Genomic DNA, 18,834 nt, shown 5'->3' with positions numbered 1-18,834 from the left:
ATTCCCCCTCTCTTTCCCACAGCTCCTGTCATTCTACACCTGTCCTATCAATAAAGGGAAAAATCCCCCAAAAACAATTAAAAAAAAAAATACAAATAGTGGTATCGCCCTCCCCTAGTGTGGACACAATAAAAAAGAGTTCTCAGAACTAGAAATGAGTAAGTACACCACATCTGTAGGCAGGTTTCTAATAACCCTCAAATTGTGCAAATTGATATTGCGGATATAAAATACGGCTGAAAAAACTCCCATTTATTGCAAAAAGTTTTCATGTTGCATGCGGTGGTATTTCAGGCGATTCAAAAAAGCCATGTTTCACAAACACTTTTTTTCTGCTTTTCTAGGTCACATGATGCTATGGCTACGCACTTATCAGTAGGAACTGGCTTCCTCATGATAGAGCAGGAGCTACAAGAGGTGTTGTTGCATCACATAAATAAACGTTTAGCAGATCATCCAGAAGTTTTGAATCCACAATTCCAATGTGAAATCGTGGGATGTGAATCTGTTATTGAAACCCGCCTTGTATCTGTTTCTGTTCAACCCACTAAATTATCTGTATCCGTATTTGTACTCAGAGTGAGGATTTTCCTTCATCAGGAATGTGGTTATTGATAAAGTATATGCAGATGATACTCGTACTCATAAAATGTACATGTATATGTATATGTACTGCATATTTGCTTCAGCCTGGTACCCAGCTCAGACTGGTTCAGACAGGTTCTCTGGCCGAAAAAAACGAACAAGAAAATACAGCGTGTATGTTTAACCCTTAGGCCTCTCTTTAATATTACACACTTTTCACTATTCAAAAGTTTAAAAAAAAATACACATTAATATTATTTTCTACTAAATTGTAATTAAATTGTAAATTTTAACCCCTTAGATAACAGGTCTTTGTCATGATGCATGATTTCAGTATACTACATGCTAACCAGATTCTTTTTATCATCACAGTCAATGATATGCAGCAAAATTGATTGTGACTGTGCATGTAGTGGTAATATCATGTATTTTCTCCATATGCCAAAAATGGTTAAAAAATAAAAAATAAAAATGACATCATCAGGTGGAAAATAGTAAAAAATGAATAATTCCAATACAAAAGCCCAGAATGACACCCAGAAATAATACAATGCATTTTTTATGCTTTGATGGCTGTGGGATCAAAAATTGCAGTTTGAATGGCTTTTAGTGGAGCATTTTTTTGCACTTGACAGTCTGAATGTAGCAATTTAGTTTCCACAGTGTATTTTAGACGTATTGTAGGAGCTGACTGGAAATTCACAGATTAAACAAAAATACACAGTCTTGCCAAAATGTATGTCATATGCATGAACACAGCCAAAATTATCAAAAAATGAACAATGAAAAGCGCGTAAATTCACCAAACAGACCCTAAAGTGACGGGGGGGAAGCAGTTTTTGTCTCGTGTACACTAAATCAAATGTGGGGTATTTTTAACCTCGCTGTCTGCTGCCTCTTTTACTAATAGCTGGCAAGCAAAATGCCTTAATGGTGTAAAGCCCCGCTCAACAGCACTGCTCTAACCCCTGCTGGTGTCAGTGTCTGTTCACCAGGAGAGAGATGGATTGAGAGAGACAGGGGGAACTGTGTGCTGGAAAGAGAGGGGGAGAATGAGAAAGAGATGCATGGACAGACAGGTCTGAAGTGGCAGCAGTCAGCGCTGATGGAGACTGATGGGAGGATGAGGAGATAAGAGCGGAGAAGGTGGAGGAGAGAGCTGCATTCGTGAGACGCGGTCGCCAGCCAAAAAAAGCCGGCAAGATGGATGGAGAGAGGGGCTACAGGAAAGTGAATCAGGGCTCGACAGAAATGATGAGCACCGAGCATGCCTCAGCTTCAAAATGGAGGAGAGGAGAAGAGAGGAGCGGGGAGAGAGAGTGTGGCAAGGAGAAGATTTATGGAGAGAGGAAATTAGAGAGAGAAAGGAGGGGGTGAATATGTAATGAAGGAGAGGAGGGCGTTGGGAGACTAGGCTGCATTTGTTGAGAAGGAAACAGGAGATGGGTTAGGTTCCCCTGTGCTTCCACAAGCACTTTACTGATCCACCACAGCCACTTAAGTCTATAGGATCTTTGAGCCACTCAGTGCTCCGTCGTCCGTTTCCCCGTGTCCACAACAATTAGCATCCAACCCTCAGCCACTGCTGCAGTATCATAGACAGCACGCAGCCCAGAGGAGTGAATGACAGCCATAGCACAGGGGGAATAAACACCCCTGCTGTACAGACTCAATTAATAGCAACATCACAGTTTATCATGACAGCAATCTGAGCCCAGTTTCATTCCGTTTGGTTTGCATAAATCAGGATGTAGTGAGTGTGAATGTCACAATGACGGTGTTTGATGTCAGTTGGGTGTCCTGAAATATCAGAGCATGACATCCTAAGATATGTAATATTGCTGTCACTCCCACGCTGAAGACACAGGGTTTTCATTGTGACTCATTAAGTATCATTATTTTTTTCTTCAGACACCATTAGATATGCGTTATTTCAGCAAATGCTTCGCTATGGCGTCTTTTCCAAAATTAGTCAATTCCTGGAAGATGCATGCTGATTTCTCATCAATGTGTTTTTTTATGACACGGTTTTATGTGAAGACAGCCTGTTTATTTGCTTCCAGCCACCTAATTTGCATTGGAGTAAATATGAGTGCGTCAGTTGGGTGGAGTGGAGACATAGCTGTTGCTGTTCAGATGAGGCCTTTTTAAACATGTTTGTCTTCATTATTTTCTATGGAGGACTGGTGTCAGTACTCTCTTCTGCCAAACCTGCGTTTTTATGCCTCTGTACTGACGATAACTGTGGCTGGAGGCATTATGTTTTAGGGTTGTCTGTCTGTCCAAACTTTGTGAATGGGATATCTCAAGAACATTGTGGGATATTCGTCAAATGTGGCACAAACGTTCACTCGGAGTCAAGGATGAACCGATTACGTTCTGGTGGTCAAAGGTCAGTGTCACTGTGACCTTGCATCTGTATTGTTCTCGTGATCGCAATTTTTCACAAGCATTTTGAGTGTCTTCAAATTTGGCATGAATGTTCACTTAGTCTTAATAATGAACTGATTAGAATTTGGTGGTCTAAGGTCAAGGTCACTGTGACCTTGCATCTGATTTATTCTTGTGAACACAATGTCTGAAGAAGGCCTTCAGGGATTTCTTCAAATTCGTCCGCTTAGACTCAAGGATAAACTATTAAGATTTTGGTGGTCATGGGTCAAAGGTCAAGATCAGTGTGACCTTGTATCCATCTCATTCTTGTGAATGCAGTATCTCAACAACAACTTGAGGGAAATTCCCCAACGTTGACACAAACATCCACCTTGTCTTATCAATGAACTGATTAGAATTTGGAGGCACTGTAACTGTGACTTTGCCTCCATCTCCTTCTTGTAAATGCAATATCTGAAGAAGGCCTTGAGAGAGTTTCCTTAAATTTGGCGCGAACATCCACTTGGACTCAAGAATGAACTGATTAGAATTTGGTGGCCAAAGGTTAAGGTCACAGTGACCTCATAAAACGTGTTTTTTGGCCATAACTCAAGAGTTCATATGCTAAAATAAACACAATGTCTGATAGGTTATAATGACAAAATGCTGACATTTATATCCAAGAGGTCAAAGGTCAACTTCACTTTTCTGTCCATTACTCGGCATCATATCTCAGTCACATTAGAGGAGGCATTTGGTTGGATACTGAATTGGTGACACTAATCTTGGGTGTTCACCTTGAAACTCCATTAATTGCATAGATCTTCTGTGCTGTTGAAGATGTTTGTGAAGCATCCATGTCTTCACAGACATGGATGCAAACTGTAAGTGCAACTATCTGCCGCACAAAGCGTAGTGGTAATTTCTAGTCATGAATGTGTCATAAGTGAGATATCTTGTTTGTGCAGGAAGGAAAAGATCATCCTCGAGGGAAACGAGCATCCAGAGATTGATGCAGTGTACCATCCGCCTCATCAACACCTGAAAGGGTTACAACTGTGAGTGTTAATCATTAATTCAATTATTTTAATGACGCAGTAATGAGACTGATCAGTTCAATGAATATCCGATTTACAAGGTGTAAACACTTTGTCGCATGTGTGTGTGTGTGTGTGCCACTACCAGCTGAAAGCATATACTGTAGCTAATCATAGAAATGCATCCTAATGCAGTGTTCCAACCATCTGAACACACTGATCTTCAATTCAGCCCAATACAATCCTCTGTTACTGTGAATCAGCAACTGATTAGCCACATTTTTACAGCCCATATTAAACTTCCTTCTGTTGTTGCTTAAAAATGATTTTTATCAAGTGGACTTAATTCCTCCTACAGGTTGAAACAAGGTTGTGGTAATTGCCATAATGAATTGCAGATTGTAGTCATTTTGACTAAGTGGCTCTCAGCATTATTGGCTCGTGACCTTTTCAAGCAAAGACAAGTGTACTCAGGACCACTTGTCACAGGTTCCTTATTTCTGTGTGTTATAAACCAGCGCGTCACAATCAAACAATAGGAGAGTACACAGATGTGTCATCTTGAAGTTTGGTATTAAGAGCCACTGTTTTAAAGGTTCTGTATGTGACATTCAGTGCATTAATATAGCAACAAACCACAGTTTGATATGTACAGATACAGTGGATTTATGATGTCCTGAGCATAGATTGAAGTCACGCTCCCTCTGTGAATGTTGTAATCTGAGTGTCTCTGTGGTTTGTTGTGGTAAGCTGGTACGGCTACATGTTAGTGAATCTATGTATCTATGTATGATCTATGTATGTAGCTCATCTAGAGCTTTTATTCTCTGTCCTAACCCGATTGGGCTTGACCCAAACTTCTTGGTTCAGGCTGGGTCATGCTATAATTTCTCACGATTACTTCGAGCTTGAATCAGGTTGGGTTCTCGCCAAATCAACATTTATTTATCCATTTTTTTTATTGAACTGTTGTGAACTGTCTTAAATGGCACTTTGGCAGGAGTTTTAATTGACTGAATCCAGAGGGAAACAGAGAGAAAGGGGAGAGAGAGAGAGAGAGAGAGAGAGAGTACGCAGCACAGGGAAAGAAAATGAGAGAAACAAAAGGAGGGCTGCAAGGTGAATTGTTTGGCAGCTTCTGTTTCTCAGCAGTAGAACAGAAGTAAATAACATGCAGCGAAGAGTGGTGATCAACATGTACACGCTGCATCGCCATCGCTGTGCGAACTAGACACACAGAGGGGCGCTGCCTGCTTAGCTGAACCTGTCATGCACAAGATGACAGAATAACAGACGGAAGAGGAGAAGAGAGAAGTGGTGCGAGCCCTTAGCTTGTAATACATGTTTTAATTTATATATATAAAATGTTATATACTACAGGTCAATTTTTAGAGTACAAATCTGGGTTTTTAATAAGGCTCGGGCTCACACCTGCTGCCGTTGGTTGGGCTCGGGTTTGACAAAAACTGCTCGGGTTCATGAGTTCCGATTAAAGCTCTAAGCTCAGCTTTCACTTTGCATTCTGCTCATATAGTAATTACTGATGATATCTGCATTGAAGGCAGCACAGAAGTAAAGTATCCACCCTCCAGGTCCACCCTGGTTAACACTGTTAGCTCTTTCAGCACTCCTGCCATTGTTTAGCCATTAGCCCTGTTTGATGGAGTTAGCACCTTTAGATGCTAGGTGCTCGCTGAAATACCTCCATGTTGAGAACCGTGTCAGAACAACTTGTAGCTTTGATTATAACATAAAGCCCCTTTCAGTCAGTTATGTTGGATTCACCTATGAGAATTAAATATCGGTAGATAATGTCAGTATGGTTAATATACATGTTTTGTACTGATTTCATGTAAAATTTTGACCTGAGCCATGTTTCAGGCCATTCCTTCGCTATTCTAGGAAATGCAAATTTGCGTACCACAAAGCAGATTTTCTGCATCACTGATATACTGTAAGTTTCTGTACCAAGTTAAAAATACCAAATGCATGACTTCATGTGGTGGCACCACTAAGTGTGCTCTTGTAATGTAATATTTCCCTCACCTGAGACTCTGTATCGCTTGTAGAGTTAATGTTGGCTACTGAAGTTATTTCCAGTGGAGTGAGAGTTTGTGAAATTAGTAAAATGTGCTTTTTGACAAATGAATGGATCTTGACCAGGGTGGCCGTTCAGCATAAGTTTAAGTGGCAATCTAGCCCAGTTAAAAGAGAGCCAGCCATCTTTGTGATACAGAAAACTCTGGCTTTAGACTCAATATACCCTCCTAAACCACTAATCTTGCTTCATGGTAAACACCACCAATATGCATGTCATGTAAGGGACACCTGCCTGCCAACAGAAACAACTATATCATAGGTGAAAAGAGAGGTGAACAGCCTAATGGTATAGCTCATAGCTTACAGGCACATGTAAAATAATATAAAACCCGTAAAACTCTAAACTATTGTAAAGTCGGAAAACTTACCCTACCTAAATACCCTGGTATACAATAATACCTTGATACTGCCAACGCCTAATCTCTACGCTCTCATCCAAATATGGTCACAACCTTGAGTCCACAAACCAGTGAGTGATGTCATAGTGGCTATGTCCATTCTTTCATACAGTCTAAAGTTTCATTTCATTTATTTTATTTATAAGGGCAACACAAATTAATCAACATTTCTGCAAATGTTTTAGTGTTAGCCTTCAGGCTCATTTTCAACTGCAGTCTTTGGCAAGATGTTTTGAAACCTGTGAAATTATACAATTTACGTAGCAACAGCAGCACGACACCATGAAGACAGCAATAGCTACAACACACAGGAACCCTCAAGACAGAACACAGGCCATGCAAAGCAACAAGAAGCAGCAGAACAACAGTGCAAAAACAGTAGCACAGCAACAACATGTAGCATTTCAGCACAAAAAGCCATGCACACAGCATGGAGCTACGATACACAACTAAGCATAACATGCAGACATGCAGAGCAGCAATAACAACAAGAAACAGCATTAGACACAAAGCAAGATAAAATTCAAGAGTCATAACGTGGACCTTAATAAAATGTTAAAAGATGCATTTATGGGTTAACAGTATGTTCACATGCACTAAACGCAGGCAGGCCATGTAATACACAGTTCAGCAGGTTTTTAATCAAATAGATATTTTATACATACCCATGCAAAGCCAGCTACCTGGAAACGGGCAGAAGATTGCTATTGGCAACCTCCATGCTAGATACCACTAAATAATGCACTGCTCCTTTAATGTTGGCCGTCTTAACTTTTCAGTGAGAATGCTTGTCTGAATTTCCTGTTGCTGCTTATTCTTCTTAGTAATTGCTATGAATTAATATGAGTAAAACTGCTGTGCGACTTTGAAAATGTTAATTTCAGTAAACCCATCTGGACGGGCATTAAAGACCCACAGGCACCAGAGTGATGCAGAATTCACAATGGTGCTATTTTCTGTCTGTCTAATGGTGTGAATAACACTGTGAGGAATGCTCATAATGTAACAAGAGGCTGATCGATATAATGTCAGCTGGAAAAACATGCACAGCTGCAGTGTGTGTGCGTGTCTGTGTGCTCCCATCTCCACAAAACACCACTGTGAAAGGCAGAGAGCAGTTTAGTAAGAAGTGAACATATTATATTCATCAACTTATTCCGAGAAACACGCACACATATTTGGAGATGCTCTGCTGTGTTGAAGGTCGACGCCTACATTCTGTTCTGATCCATACTCCGCAGATAAGGAGCTCAGTTTCAAGTTTGAGAGAGAGAAAAGTTTTCCGCCTCCATCGTCGCTACAGGCTCTTTTGAGGCAGCAGCGAGACACCCTCCTCTGTGATTAATGACTCTCTATGAATAGAACACACGGCGTTAAAACATTTGATTGATGCTTTGACGATTGCCAAGCGTCCCTGCATACATCATTGCAGCTTTTCATTCTCCTTTTCAGACAGGTCAAACTGGGGAAGTGTGCAGCCAGTGAGCAAAAATTACTTGAGGAGAAACCGCGCTGTTGTGATGAAGACAAAAGCGACAGTTGCATGGTGTTTTCAAGCTGCCATAGTGGATCGTTCCTTAAACATCTACTGTAAACAGGAGCTATCTCATCATAGTGTAGATACTGTAAGCATGACTTTCGAGCTTGGGATTTTTCCATATGCTTAAGAGGCATGCATGGGGCTGTAGAAAGAGGAATAGTCTGCATTTAGAGTTTGGGATGGATGTGTCTACTTTTTTATCCTTGAGGAAAAGGTAATGCCTGCACACTTCATGCCACACAAGTTTATTTCAAACAACATTTCGATTCTACCTGGATCTTCGTCAAGTCAAATGTTCAAAAAGATGAAACCACGACTATATTTAAACATAATACACACCAACAGGCTGACAAGCCCTATAGTGGCAATGTGGTTAACCCTTTGAAACCTGAGCGAATTGGTTTAATTTCTTTTAAAAACGTGGGGTGACAGGCAAATTAACAAGACTTTACCCTAAAAAACACAAAAAAAAAAACAGTGAAAAAACTTACAAGAAAATTACCTGAAATAAGCACAAAAAAGAAGAAAAAAATGTTGGAGATTTAAAAATATATGTATATCTTTTATATCTTTTATTTTTTTTCTGGAACATGGTTTTAAATATAAAGATTTTATGATTACAAATATAGTTTTCTAGACATTTTTCCCTATTTAGAAAATCATTTTTAAAAAAATTCTAATAATCCCCCCTCTTTTTAAGTTTTTTTTTTTCAGAAGTAAAAAGCTAACATTAGGCTGTTAAACTTCACTACGCTAGTATGAGTTAAGATCACCACCACAGTAAGGCTGTAAAGCCGTCTTCTGATGACTTTTTGTAGTCTCATACAGCCAGTTGTTAGCAAGCGCCTTTTTCAAGGCACCTAAAAACTTCGAAGCTCACAGTGGCATATTTATTTATGTATTTGATGTTGTAGAACAAAAAGTGAAAACCTCTTCAGCTTGTATTAACCACAGACCTTATTTCAGGCATCTAACCAAAAACCTATTAAAAAAGTTGTTGACTTTAACCCTCTGAAACCCGAAGCAGTTTTCCTGTGCTGTGTTCAGACACTTTTATATTCATTTAGACCTTTAGGCAAATTGGTCTGATTTCTTTCAAAAACATTAAGAAAAGATAAGGAGCAACATGGCCAAAAAAATGTCTTGCAGATAGCACGGTGACAAGAAAAATGGCCTAAAAAAAGGAAGCAACAAAGAGAATTATTAGAAAATTCCCAAAAAATAAAAATAGGGAAAATTTTCAGATTTTTTTATTGACATTTTTCTAAATAGAAATTTAAAACTGTCATGTAATATGTAGCACTTCTCTCAGGTCATTTCCCTATTTTTGTCTTACTTTCTTTCTTTCTTCTTTTTGTTTGTTTGCTTATTTTCAGGAACTTTTCTTGTAGATGTTACTAATTTCTTGCAAATTTTGGGCTCATTGACTGGTGAAACTCACGGGATACTACAATGATTGTCTTACTGGAGAGGCTAATTATTTCCCCACAGAGTGAAAGCTAATCCTGGATGCTAAATTTAGGTAATGTTAGGGGCTCTATCCTTGTCTTCTTGGAATTTAATCACACCAATAACTGTCCTTATACCGTTTCAACACTGCTGACTGTCACATTTATATTGTGACCACTGAGGGTTGATTGCTAACTGTGGTAGGAGTTGTGGTTAGGCTTGGTTGGTTTGTTTATTTAAGCATATCTTTGTGCCCCGCTGGTCACCAGACCCAGCCCTACCCGTGTGTTTGTGTGTGTGTGTGTGTGTGTGTGTGTGTGTGTGTGTGTGTGTGTGTGTGTGTGTGTGTGTGTGTGTGTGTGTGTGTGTGTATTTTTGTGTTGTGTTTGGAGTATGTGTTCTGTGGCACCTGGATCCATCTATAATTGATGGGCAGGGCCAGAGGACATGTCGGAGCCACTCCACACAGTGAGAGTGTGACAAGGCCACACAGAGTGACAGGGCAACACACGGCTTCCTCACTCCATCTACATTCGACACACTTCACACATTTCTGTGCGTCTGGGATGGAAGAGCAACGATGGGAAATGGAGGTAAAAGTCAAAAGGGAGAGAATGGAGCAGAAGGGCTGAAACTGAGGAAGCTGGGGGAAATATCATTGATTATCTGGTTAAAGTGTGTGTGTGTGTGTGTGTGTGTGTGTGTGTAATATGTGAATAACTATGAAAAAAATAAAGGATCATTGAACTTGCTTCAATGCCAGATACACATATAGTCACTGCGTGCGCTCGCACATACACACATTATTTACAAAATCACAATCTATAGAGTAATCCTGATGATGAGGCTGTTTTCTAGCATCTCCCAGCTGTTATGGGTGTGATAATGAGAACATGGCACCTGGTAGACATTAAGAAGCACATCACTCTGTCTGCCGTGTCTCCTGTTTACCTTCTCACAGCGATTTGGATGATGTTTCACGACGGAGCCAAAGACAGCCCGTTTTTTAAACTCCCTGTTTCTGGCTGTTGCCTCCTTCCCTGAACGTATTGGAGAACTCAACAGCATTTAGGGCCCTAATGATGTCTAAGGCATAAGTAAACGGTTTACATTTTTAGAAACCCAGAGCTCTGCTGGGTTTCATTTATATATGAATGGGATTTGTAAATATACAAATTAATGAGATGGAAATCCAGCACCAACATCTCCATAACTCATTACAGCTCCAGATCTCTTTAGTGCTCCACATTTACCATGACGAAAGACTTAAGTGATGTCACCTGAGGCAGCATTGGTTGGGGCTGAAGTCTGAAAATGAAAACAATCTGGGGGTGTGGAGAGAGCTTACTAATGCTGCCCTTTGAAAGTCAGAGATTCGAATCATCCTCAGTCAACTAAGATTGCTTTCAGTGGAGTTTTTTGAGGCTATTTTTGCTAGTCAGTGTGCTGTGTAGTGCTTGTGGGGGCATTTTGGTCTTTTACTGCGGAGTGAGTGCTCTTGACTTTCACACCACTCTTTGGTACAAGTGGTTGCAGACATGCAGGCAGTGAAACGGAGCGAGAGAGACACAAGGTACAAGGCAGATTTATTGTCATTTTTCTTAAAGGTGGTTAAAGAAGAAATTAAATTAAAGTCACTGTAAGGTGAAGAAGAAGAAGTGGTGAATTAATAGCTCACAAATAAGTTAAAACGATAGTCTCTGGTGTTTGTTGATAGTGTCTGCAAAAAATGTTGTTGCACAAATGCGATCTGTTGCTAGCACCGTTAGCTTGTCTACTATATGACCTGAATGCCACTGTCACACTGGACGTCAAACTTTAAAAATTTATATGGAAAAAATGAATTGTAATATTTTCAAACTGAACAGCCAAATCTGATTCAACTGGCATAATTCTGAGTCAGGTACAGCCCAAGAGCTTACCTTACCTCTCCAGCCTGTTCCTCATCCATCCTACATTTGCTGCAGCTAGCATAAGATACCTGAGTCTCCAACAGAACTGTTGTCTGTTGCGATGCTATCTGGATACTGTAGGTGTCAGGTCTTGACAAGGAAGAAGAATGCATCCAATTAAATGACAATATCTCAGGCTCTGCTGCATCAATCTTCTTTGTTTTTTTTTTTGTTTTTTTTTTGTGACTGCCCATTATGAGTCTGACAATGTTAAGGCCCTAAAAAACACCTGGCCAACAGCTGGCCGACAGTCACTGTCGGGCTGTCGGTGAGTGTTGGTGGGTCACCGTTGGCACATGTCTGCCTTGTTTTTGGCTAATTCAGCATTTTGAATTGGCATCAGAGACGGTGGAGCCCGTCCGTAAATAAAATCACTGTGATTGGCTCAGCCCAGCGCACCAGAGGAGAAACAGAAGTAAGGAATGTAAACAAACAGCTTAAGTCAAGAGGGAGTGAGATCAAAACAAACTTATCTGAAGACTGTTTTTCCATTAGCATGTAGCAGAAATGCTTCCTGGTGCTCTGTGTTTTTCTTCACTGATGAATGGTAAATATGCTTTGTTCTTTCAACATTAGATTGTGTTGTTAATGTGCTAACTGGCCAACTAGCGTCCCTACAGTCTTGTTGTTTCTCTTTTTCAAGATGATTTCAGATGACTGCCATCTACTTGAATGAAGAGTTATATCCTTGCACGTAATTGCTGAATGTACGTGCTAGTTTGCCGTCAGCTGTAGTCAACTTTTTGGCTGAGGCACAGGCGGCTTGACGCAATCCAGCAGGGGGTTTATCACCACTAGGTCTTTGACGTCATTTTGGTGTGTCTGGGCCTTTAAAGGAGTACTGTTTGAGTTGGAAAAAGCATTGTTCTGGTTTATTGAGTTTAATAGTCACACACTCAGCTGAGCTTCATTGAGAAGTGCGGTTCAATCAGAGAGGACTGACAGGAGTGGTAACGTAAGTTATCAAACCCGTAACTCAGTCAGACAAGAATCTGATCAGAATCTGATTCAAATGTTACTGAAAAGGATACTTTAGCCACAAAATTACCATTTGTACATCAGTTACTCACCATGTGTCACCTTGAATTTGTAAAGATAATTTTTTCTTTTGTAATCCCACATGCCTCCACGTTAAATGAAGTCAGGGTCATAAATTACTCAGGGTCAAGATTTAGAGCAAATCTGTATAAAATGAAAACTATATAAACTAAATCTGTTTACAAATCCTCACACAACTCATGCAGTAAAATCTAGATCTCTTTTATCCCATCCTAACACAGTGCTTCCCAAACATGCCCTTGCAAGCATTTTAGATAAATGTTAACTATAGGAAATCCCTAACCCTAACCTACGAGTAGCGTGCCCTGAGCCTTCCATGCACACTACTCATCAGTGCATGAGATTGTTTGCACTGACATGTTTCAAATCATTTGAGCAAAAAATGCATTAGTTCAGGAAATACTGATCATACGACAGGATAAGCAAGACTAGGACGATACTGCACAAGTTGTGTGAGAGTTTTTAAATGTATGTTTGCTATAGTTTCGCTGTTGTTAAATGTGGCTCATGATAACTTAGTTTGTGCTTTAATGTTTTTGTCCTTTTTTTGGATTCTCTGATCCCTATGGAGCCATGCGAGAAAAACACTGTTTAATTCACAAATTCAAAGGCGATGTGCAGTGAGTATTTAATATACAAATAGTCATTTTGAGGGTGAAGTATTCCTTTAACTCTGATTGGTACATGGAAGTTCCCAATGTAAACCAGTGAGAAACTCAAGAACAAGAACTAATGAAGAAATTTCACATGGCGAAACTGATGAAAAGTAGGATTTATGACTTCTAGTAAGAAAATGATTGAGAAAATAGATTTTCAGGGCCTTTAGGAAAAGGTAGTGGTTGTTTTTTGTTGGGAAAAACTGATGCAATAAAAACACCACCTTGCTGTCATCCACCTTCAAGTTCAGTTTTTATCTTTAGTTGCCCCGATGAGCAATTAGTTTCACAGCTAGTATTAAAAGCATCATTACTCACAGGCACAGGAAACAACAGATACTTGGCTGCCAATGCTACGTGTAAATGTTTCGTTTCACGAAGGAGGCATAATTCAAATCATCACCATACAATTATCGCAAACGGCAGTTGTTGACATCATGACTGACAACTGATCACAGCTTTCCTTCTCCATTTACACAACAGTGTGGAGGCCCAAAGCAACAGAGGTAAAGAACTCATTTGACCTGTTTTTCTCTGCTGTTGTTAGACTGAGGAGCAGATGGGAGCACGAAAAACACAGAATGTGAGGAAGAGCAAACTCAGGGATGATGGCATTTGCTTTGGCCGCCACCTGTTTGTTGTACAGGCCAAAATCACACATTGGATATGAAATATGCGTAGTATATACCAGATTCTTGACTAAAAAATGAACTCACAGCATTTAAAGTTTTTTTATTTGATTCCATCATGTTTGAAATAGAAAAAGTAACAAGGGGGATGAGGTAGACTGTTAACATTTATCTGGATTATCAAAGGAACCTTAATGCAACATTTTAGCTACTTGAAGGCTCAATATGCGACATTCAGAGCATTAATATTGCAGGGCACCACTAATGTCATTTGCTATTTAAAGATAAAGTGAAGTAATGGCATTGCGAGCAGAGAAAGAAGTCGTGCCAAGTCCCCAGGACGTGTGCAGGGCTTTAAAGGCAATTTTTATAGTGGCCAAAAAGTGGTATTGCAACTTCCAGAGTCCCTTGATGCCATTGGGCCCAAAGATACTTTTTCCCATTCACTTACATTGCAAAAGAGATGTCTGTAAATAAGTGGATTTGAGTGTGACAGCCCCCACAAAAAGACTTCATTCATTTGGCCAGATAACATTTGGAAAGTCTAAAAGAGCCACAAGAATAAATCATTCCATTCCCATTCAAGTTAGCCGAGAGCAAAACCGAAAGTTGGGTAGGGCTTGGCAGCAGTAAGTCTCAAGTGCGTTTTGCTTCATGGGTTGTCTTCATGGGTTGCAGAAGCAACACCAATCATGCGGGTATTTTAATACGGCAGAAACAGAGCTTTTTTGGCTTCATGCACCACTGAGCAACTTTCATAGGAATGACTGGGATCTCAGCTTCAGTGTTGTGTCCAGGTGTCTTATTACATCCATTAGGGACACTCCCTCTGTGTGTGGTGTAATCCAAGTTTTTCTGTTCTTTGTTTTTTGAATAGAACCTTCATAGTCTCTTTAGTTCTCATCATACATCCATGAGTCATGCTTCCTCTGTGTGTGTTGTGATCGGAGCTTCTCTGTACTTTGTTTGCATGTTTGTGCATTATTGCACTGGCTAGCTTATTGCCTCCACTTTGCACTGCGCTCCTAAAGCTGTTACTGCTGATACCTGGAAGTCGTTGTCATGGACAGTGATGCTGATACTGCCATAAGTGGAAGAACTTCATAAAGATGAGATAGAATCATAGCATTTATCTAGAATTTTCAAAAGAAACTTAATGCCTCATTTTAAATTAATGCACACCCCCTTGGCATATAAAACATTGACTTCGTCGTACATTCCATGTTCATTCTAACAGAACAAATAAACTTCATCTTTAGACATTACAGCTTTATAATGTCTCCTCTTTTACTCATAACTTCTACCCATTATGGGAAGCGATGACAGTGACACTGCAACAAGTGACCAGACGTGCAACCACAAGGTCATTTTAAGTGGAAGACCTCCCTGCTCCCACCTTCACTGACCTCAAGGTTATTCCAGTGCTGCACTTGTTTAAACCACTGGCTGACAGCAGAGGTAATAAAGAGTGACAGGGCAGGGGATGTGTGGGGAGGATGAGGATTTGTCTCAAAAGCTTGCTGCAGTTCAACACTGAACACTTCTACAGAATAATACTACTACCATACTTTATTGCATGCTTGCAATCTCTTTAGAAATTAGAACTTTTAATTGTCTCTCCAGCACTGCGATTGTCTGGTGACCTGTCCAGGGTGTACCCTGCCTTTCACCCAATGACAGCAGGGATAGGCTCCAGCCCCCCCCATGACCCTTACGAGGACAAGCAATACTGTAAAAGTAAGGGGGAAAAAAGTACTGTTAGTGAAATAAAAATCTAAGCAAGCCACATAGAGTGAAATGTTCAAGTATAACAATATCTTTAATATTTTAAGGTTTTTTTTTTTAATAGAAAGGTGTTGAAAAATAGTAACAGCCAACCTTAAGCATTATTCAGCTAATGTGTTAAAGATCAGCTTGTTGTATTTGACAATTTAGTGTTTTTCAATTACGTAACTATAGTGCTATACTTTAATCCTAAAATGTATAAATGGCAAATTATGATTGACTGATTGATTTCATTTTATTATTGTGTCATGCATAAAAATATGTCCAGCCTAAAAAGGCTTACAAGACATCATTATTAAAACAAAGAGACCAGAAACCAAAGTAGACACTTAACAATAATATGCTAATAAAACAAACCATCCTGACGTCTCTTCCAGGCTTTAGCAACAAAAGTGGCCAACTTTAAAACATTACAAGTAATCAACCATTTCATCATCTGTTCTCCAAAACATTTCAGGGTTTTGACCATACATTTTATTCATCACAGGTGCTCTTAACTCATCATAGAAGGGACAATATAAACGAAAATGAGATTCATTCTAGACTTTTCCTAAATCACAAAATTCACAGTCTGCTTTCCTCTGGAATGTTTTTAAATCTGCCAACTTCAAGAGTCAAAGGAAGGCTTCCTGTTTTAATGGGTTTTTTTTTTTAATTTCTATATGTTATTTTGAAGGCAGCATGGATTTACCATAGACTGTATAAATAATGGACTTTCTGTGACATTATCCACTGGTTTGTGGACGTTTGAATTGAAACCTCAAGTCTGGCATTTCTGTAATTCTTAAAGGTTTTATACGTAACATTCAGAGCATTAATTATGCAGCAAACTAATGTTTGGATGTGAAGATAGTGGAGTAATGGCATCCTGAACAGAGAAAGCAGTCATGCTACCTCAGTCTATTATTTAATCTGAAGTTCTCTGTTCTTTGTTGTGGTAAGCAGGTCTGGCCATGCATGCATGCTAGTGCATGTTAATGCATGTGTGCATCCCACTAGCTAGCTCATCTCGGGCCGCCATAGTCTAATTTGTCCCGCCATAGTCTCAGTGGAGCTGGACTGTTAATTAAGAGCCATATTAAAACACTGTTGGGTTATTTGTAGCGCAGTAGAGGCCGAGACGTCAGGCACATTAAAAGTGAAAAGGGGATTTTAATACAGTGATGAATTCCAGGATAGATAGGACTGGATGTCACTCAGATAATTATCATCCACAAGCGCTAAAAGCTATTCAAACACTTATGTCTACCTTTGATTTAATTGACATCTGGCGACTTAAAAACCCTAAAAAATCAGATATACGTGGCGTAGGAAAAAACAGGCCAGTCGGATTGATTATTTCCTTGTATCCTTCTCACTGTGTTCCAAGATATCTATGACAGACATAACTGAACATATGCGGTCAGACCATGCACTTATAACACTCCACGAGATAACAGATGATGTTCTCAGAGGTCCAGGGTTCTGGAAGTTTAATCAGTCTTTATTAGATGATGATATTTTTGTTGAAAAAAACAATTTCTGAGTTTTTTAAGTACAATACGGGTAGTGCCAATCCTCATATTGTATGGGACTCATTTAAATGTTCGTTTAGGGGACACTCCATTAAATATTCTTCGTGGAAACACAAGCTGAATAAAAGTTATGAAAATGAATTATTACAAGAAATAAATAGTATAAGTGTTAAGATTGATCAAGTTAGTCAAGCTCCCTCAGATTTATATGAGATCCTGGACAACAAACAAAAGGAGTTAGAGAGATTTTACCATAAGAAAGCCAGTCGCATTATAAATAATTCTAAAGCTACATGGATGGAGAAAAGTGAGAAATGTACAGCTTATTTTTTAAACCTTATTCGAAGAAATCAAACAAGGAAAAACGTGACCAGGTTAATGACTGAGAATGGTTCGATAATATCATCATCAGTGGAAATTTTAGAAGAAGGAAAATCCTTTTTTCAAAATATCTATACTTTAGAGGAACAGAGCTGCCCACCACCATGCCTTTATCAGTCCTTTTTCCCGACCTCTCATTATAAAAAATTGTCAGAGGCCCAGAAAAAGGTCTGTGAAGGTATGATTTCTGAGAATGAGCTTTATGAAGCAATTAACTCCTTTAAATCAGGTAAATCACCAGGTCTAGATGGGATTCCAATTGAATTCTATAAGATATTTTTTGATTATATAAAAGATCCCATTCTAGCATGCTTCAGTTATTCATTTCAGATTGGTAAAGTTAGTGGAACTCAACAGGAGGGTTTGATCTCTCTTCTTTTAAAACAAGAGGCAAATGGTCAATACAAGGACCCAATTAAATTAAAAAATTGGAGACCTCTAACTTTATTGTGTTGTGATAATAGGATACTAGCTAAATGTATTGCCTCTAGAATTAAATATGTCATTCATGATATTGTGGACAAAGACCAGAATGGATTTATCAAGGGTAGATTCATTGGAGATAGTATCAGGCATCTCTTGGAAATTATTGAATTGTATGAAAAAGATAAAAAAAAAACCCGGTTTAATCTTTGTGGCTGATTTTGAAAAGGCTTTTGATACAGTGAGATGGGAGTACCTCTATAAATGTTAAGAATTTTTTAATTTTGGTAGCTCTTTGATAAGTTGGATTAAGGTGCTATACAATAACCCATTAAGTAAAATTATAAACAATGGCCATCTATCACAAAGTTTCTCATTATCTAGGGGAGTCAGACAAGGTTGCCCCCTATCTCCATATTTGTTTTTACTGGTAATAGAAACATTAGCGATAAAAATTAGAAATAACACTCATATTAAGGGTTTAGATAGCTATGGGCATTAATCAAAGATTTCATTATATGCGGATGATACAGTTTTCCTTTTGTCACCAAAAGAAAAATATTTGAACGCCCTTCTTAAGGATTTGGACAGTTTTGCAACCCTGTCTGGTTTGAAGCCAAATTATGATAAATGGATTATTTTGCAAATAGGTTCTTTACATGGTTCTACATTTACACTACCATGCAACTCAGCACTTAAATGGTCAGATGGACCTATAGATGTACTTGGTATTCATATTCCAGAACAAATGAATGAACTTGTTAAAACTAATTTTGAACGTAAACTTCAAAAAATGGAGAAGATCTTATGTCCATGGAAATCAACAACATTATCCCTATTTGGTAAAGTCACCCTTGTTAATTCGTTGTGTACCTCTCAGTTTACTTACCTGTTGATGTCTCTTCCATCCCCTGATGAAATATTTTACAAAAGATATAATCAAGTTGTATTTC

The 18,834-nt window shown here is 39.1% G+C and overlaps 1 protein-coding gene across 1 annotated transcript in view; it reads left to right on the top strand.

The window, feature by feature from the left end:
- The first annotated feature begins 1,788 nt into the window (after positions 1–1,788).
- LOC148186584 (uncharacterized) overlaps positions 1,789–18,834 on the top strand; it is a 57,118-nt gene continuing 40,072 nt past the window's right edge. Inside the window, exons 1-2 of the mRNA XM_088090751.1 lie at positions 1,789–1,958; positions 3,927–4,016. Coding sequence (XP_087946877.1) covers positions 1,789–1,958; positions 3,927–4,016 — 260 coding nt within the window. The remainder of the gene's footprint in view (positions 1,959–3,926; positions 4,017–18,834) is intronic.

Source organism: Plectropomus leopardus, chromosome 17, assembly GCF_026936395.1.
Source record: "Plectropomus leopardus strain MGB_pleo_1.0 chromosome 17, ASM2693639v1, whole genome shotgun sequence".
In the NCBI taxonomy this organism is placed as follows: domain Eukaryota; kingdom Metazoa; phylum Chordata; class Actinopteri; order Perciformes; family Serranidae; genus Plectropomus; species Plectropomus leopardus.
The sequence above is the reverse complement of the archived record's forward strand: the minus strand, read 5'-3'. Positions and strand labels throughout refer to the sequence as shown.